This window comes from Neltuma alba, unplaced genomic scaffold (assembly GCF_004799145.2).
Source record: "Neltuma alba isolate B1F8T4 unplaced genomic scaffold, ASM479914v2 tig00010786_pilon, whole genome shotgun sequence".
Classification (NCBI taxonomy): domain Eukaryota; kingdom Viridiplantae; phylum Streptophyta; class Magnoliopsida; order Fabales; family Fabaceae; genus Neltuma; species Neltuma alba.
In genome coordinates, this window is record NW_021635603.1 from 45,866 (window position 1) to 51,423 (window position 5,558).

The 5,558-nt window shown below is 32.0% G+C and overlaps 1 protein-coding gene across 1 annotated transcript; it reads left to right on the plus strand.

Annotated features, from left to right (window-relative positions):
- Nucleotides 1-3,501: 3,501 nt before the first annotated feature.
- LOC114759066 (MDIS1-interacting receptor like kinase 2-like) lies at nt 3,502-5,125 on the plus strand. The gene is made up of 2 exons (XM_028948168.1): nt 3,502-3,753; nt 3,833-5,125. Exons 1-2 carry the CDS (start codon nt 3,502-3,504, stop codon nt 5,123-5,125), a joined length of 1,545 nt encoding a protein of 514 aa, XP_028804001.1.
- Nucleotides 5,126-5,558: the final 433 nt, after the last annotated feature.

The window sequence follows — 5,558 nt, forward strand, 5'->3', positions numbered from 1 at the left end:
GGCCTGTGACCTATTACAGGCTTATTTTTCAGCCTGAGCCTGGCCTGTGTAAAGGCCTGGCCTGGCCTGAAGCCTGTTAAAAGGCCTGTATTTTTAAAAAATTCAAATTATAATAATTATTTTTTTAAAAAAGCTAAGATTAAAAAAAACATACATAATAATTAAATTTTTAGTCTTGTCTTTTATTTAAATTTTAGTATCATAAGTACTATTTTAAATCTTAATTATAATTTATAAGAATGTTATTGAAAACTAATTGTAATTATATGTTAAAATTTAGAATAAGACTACGTTTAAGTACACACAAAAAATTAAAATTAAGACAAATAAATAAAGAGGAAAAAAACTAATTTTATAATGAATAAAGAGGATATCATACTTAAATTAACATAATACTAAGTTAGTTAATTTATCATTCTTGAAACAAAATTTTTCTTTCCTATTTTTTTTATATTTTTAAGATTTAAAAATCACATTATTTATTAATATTATTATTTTAAATTATATTTTTATCTTCACTTGTCATCTAAACTTCAAAATCTAAGAAAAGATTAAGCTATTAACTATATATTAAAATTAAAAAATAAATTAAAAGAGCACATTAACAATAATAGCGTTAATTAATTTTTATATATTATAATTATAAATTCTTAACAGGCCCAGGCTGGCCTAACAGGCTTAACAGGCTTTTTAAAAAGCCTAAGCCTGGCCTGTTTAACTAAACAGGCCTTCAAACAGGCCTGAGCCTGTCTTTTTTGGAAAACAGGCCAGGCCATAGGCCCCTGACAGGCCGCCTGGCCTATTTCCACCCCTAATGGTATTAAAGAATTTCATAAGGCCTGTTTGTTTCTGTTTTCGACTTTCTCAAAAACATTTATAAAATCATTTTTTAAAACAAGTTTTGAAAACAGAAAAAAAAATCTATTTAGATAATTGCTCTGAAAATTGTATTTAAAAATAGGATTACAGGGTGAAACTTCAATGAAAACTCATATTCTCAAGTGAAGAAAATGTTACTAGTGAAAAAAAGAATTTCTCAATTTTTTCGAATAAAAAATAAGAAAACAACTAAAGATCGTTTTCGTTTTTAACTTTTAAAAACAAATTTTTGTATTTTCATTTTAAAAATATTTAACTGAAAATAAGTAATTAAACATTTTTTAAATTTTTTTAAAAAAAACACGAGGCCATAGTTTTTTATTTGTCGTTTTTCAAATTTAGATCTCCCTAATTTATTGACGGCGAGCTGTAAAGCATACGGCCTTATTTTATTCTCTGCTTTCCTTTTCAATATCAGCAAGGGGCAAGCCCATATCCTAATGATAAATACAATACTTTTCTAAAGGCCATTGTAATATTAACATGAACAAAAATTAAAAAATGGAAGAAAGTTACTACAGATTTTTTTTAGCAAACAAAATAAAATAAATCCATGCTCTTTACCATTTTAGAATGGGATCCCTCTCTCTCTCTCTCTAAAATTTTATCATTAAATTAGTTTTTCTTTTGAACAAATGCCAAGTTTAAATCGATCTAAAAAGAACGGGGTCCACACCAAGTCTTCCATAAACGTGACATGAAACCTCTTCACTCAAGAATACGGAAGGTTATCCTAGGAAGCAATTTCTTAAGACAAGAATACCCCTGCGACTCTTCCAAGTTTATCTATTAACGCCATGGGGGTAGTTACGCCTTTTCCCATTTTTGGCTTTCTTCTTACTTTTTCCATTCGCTCATACCAAACAAGCTCCACTAATCATTCTCCGTTTCTTTCTTTTCATGCCAAAGAAAATATGGTCTTCCTTTGACTTATCATGATATGATATAGAAAATGCAATTTTATTATTTTTTTTTTTATTTTTCAAGTTACAAAAAGAGGACGTCATAAAAAAAGATAATTGCTCTCGCTAGTCCTAAACACAGGATTTAGTTGGGGTATATACTTTGATCTTAAATAGAAGACCGTAATCTGTTTTGTCTTTAAAATTTATAATATTTTTTTTCAAGTTATTTCTATTGATTGCCTTTGTACATGAAAATTTTTTCTCATGAATAGGATAATGATCAAATAAGTATTTTAGAAATATTAACACAAATTTATTATGAATAATTACTTAATTAACTTTTTTAATATTTATAAATTAGTTATCTAATTTTCATATTTAAAATTAGAGAGATCGCAATATTATCAAACTTCAAACCAACAACAACAGCGCATCATTACAAATTGCAAATAATATTATAAAGGGTGTGGATGGTGGGTTTACAAGCCAATCTTGGAGGCACGTTCCCCACTAAAAGACTTGGAAAGCAAATTCACCACCTTTTTTCACGAAACACGAGACCAAAAGTGATAGAAATTCTCAATGGCCATGACCAATCTTTACCTTACGTTTGATATATGAGGAAAATAGAGGGAAGGGTGGGAGAAAATTTTTTTTGTGAACTTGATTTAAAAAATTAGAAAAACGAGGTTTTAAAATTTTAATGAAGAGAATGTAAAATAAAAACATAAAAAACCTCAATTAAACTTTTAATTCCACTCCTTTAATTTTTTTAATAAATAATATATCCCATCAAAGTCCTTGTGTAATCATCAAGCAACAGTGGAGAAATCCCATTATTCCTTAAATTCTCAAAGTCATCAACATGATTAATATCAGAAATTTTATATAAGCAGGTAGACGTGGGGCCATGAGGTCTGGCCAAATGTCTATATATATATATATATATATATATTCATATATATAGACATGCCACTTCCCATGGTCTCTACTTTCCAGCAACACATGCATGACATCCATCTCACTGTTATTTACTTTTGTTCTCGTACATAATAGGGTTTAAGGCTTAAAATTTTTAATTAGTATAAAAATAAATATTTTGAAAGGTGCGATTATTTTGGCCGTACATTATTATGATGTTTTCTTTTTTTGGGGGGGGGGGTGGTTTAAATTATCCAACAAATCATCATCATCATCGTTTTCTTGAATGCCCACTCTTCCCGTTCTTTTTCTAAAAAATACTTACTTCTCCGCACGCTCTTCAGGAGCTAACGGACAAGTTTGAAATAAAATTGCACAAAAATGACACGCTATATTTTATCTGACACTTAAATAATATTGTGGTCCCAACGTTTTAAATTTTTAATTATAGTACTTGAAAGGAGGAAAAAAGACAATATATATAAAATTCTAGTCTCTTTATCACACACCTACTGCTTATGATAAAAAATTTTTTTTTTTTAAAAAGATCTAAGCATCATTATCGAGCTCCATTATATTGACGCATTTCCAAGGTAATATTCTCTGAGATCAATGATGTATAATTTTGACCAATCGATAATAAAATAAAAGTAATATATTCAGAAATATAATTATTGCCTGCAAGGGCCATCCATTTATAGGATAAGTTCTCTGTATGATCATCAACTTGTTCGTCCCAAGCTTCACATATACGCACCCATCATTCACAGAAACTTATTCACTTCAAACAGCCACCATGTCTGATAGTTATGAATACTGCACTAAGTTTCTATCATTTCAGTGTATTATCTTCTCCATGTTCTTCTTTCTTGTTGCTTCCTTTACATTTTCTGTTTCCACTGCCATTGAAGATGGTGAAGCAAAAGCTCTGTTGAACTGGAAAGCCAGCCTTACTGAGCAAAGCCAAGCAACGTTGTCTTCGTGGAATAATGGAACTAATCTTTGCAGAACTTGGAAGGGAATTTCATGTGATGAAGAATCCATGTCTGTGATCAATATAAGTCTGTCAAATCTTAGCCTACAAGGTACACTTCACAGTCTCAGCTTTGCTTCGTTTTCCTTCCTAGTTGCAGTATTTTGACCTGGGTTACAACCAATTTTATGGAACCATTCCCCAAGAGATTGGTAACTTGTCCAGTATTTTGAGGTTCAATTTGTCAGAGAATCCTTTAATTACTGGTCCCATTCCTAAAGAAATAGGAGCTTTGAGCACTCTTAGTGTTCTTGATCTTAGTGTATGTAAGCTTACGGATAGAATTCCCAGTGAAATTGGGAACTTGAGGAACCTGACAGATCTAGTGCTTGCTCGAAATTCTCTTTCTGGTTCCATTCCAGAAGAGATTGGAATGTTGAGTAATCTTTTACTACTTGATTTGGCTAGAAACTCCATGTTATCTGGTAGAATCCCGTCATCAATTGGAAACTTGAACTTGTTACAAGAACTTTATATTGATTTTTGCAATCTCTCCGGTCCTATACCAAATGAAATTGGGAAACTCGATTCTCTCACGACAATTTATTTAGAAAGCAATAAAATTTATGGGCCAATCCCTCCCTCTATAGGAAACTTGACAGGTCTCGGGGAGTTGGCCTTGTCAAATAACAGTCTTTATGGTTTAATTCCTCAATCCATTGGAAACTTGATCAATTTACAAGAAATCTATCTGGAATATAACAATCTTTCAGGACCTATTCCTTCCACCATAGGAAACTTGACAAAGCTCGACACTCTAGTATTGATCGAGAACAACCTCAGTGGTCAGCTTCCTCGAGAAATGAACAACATAAGTTGGTATAATTTACAAGTGGGTAATAATCATTTCCAAGGCCAATTGCCACAAGAAATTTGTCAGGGTAGGATGTTAATTAGGTTTGTTGCTCAAAATAACCAGCTCATTGGTCCTATTCCAACTAGTTTGAAGAATTGTTCTAGTTTAAGAAGACTCAGGCTTCAGGGTAACCAACTAGTTGATAATGTAACAGATGCTTTTGGAGTATATCCTGATTTGGACTTCATTGATCTAAGTGGAAATCAATTGTATGGCCACCTTTCATCCAATTGGGGAAGGTGTCAAAATCTCAAGCAATTGTATGTTAACAATAACAAGCTTTCCGGTGATATACCACCAGAACTAGGGAAGGCAGCTAAGCTTGGTGAACTTGACTTGTCTTCAAATCATTTGTATGGACAAATTCCAAAAGAACTAGGCAAGTTGATAATGTTGACGAAACTATTTTTGAGCCACAATAACTTCTCTGGTAATGTCCCCTCAAGTATAAGATCACTCACTCAACTTGAAACATTAGAGTTGGCAACAAATAATTTCTATGGCTTAATCACAAGAGAGCTGGGGAATTAAAAAAGCTTAAAGTTCTTGAACTTGAGTAAGAAACAAATTTGATGGAAGTATTGCCCTTGAGTTTGGTCAACTCCGAGAGCTTGAACAACTTGATCTTAGCACAATTTGCTCAATGGAACAATACCATCAGCGCTTGGCGTGTTACCCAAATTGCAAGTATTGAACCTCTCACATAATGACCTCATTGGTGCCATTCCTTCTGGTTTAGTGGATCAATGTCAACTTTGACTATTATTGACCTATCAAACAATCAATTAGAAGGCCTTGTTCCAAACAAACCAGCCTTTCGAACATTTGAAGGATTGAAGAATAATAAAGGTTTGTGTGGTAATGTCACTGGCTTAAATCCTTGTAGTAATTCTCAAATGAGTCATAAGAGCAAAATCTTCTTGAAGATATTCCTCCCATTAGCAATACTACTACTAATAGTGGT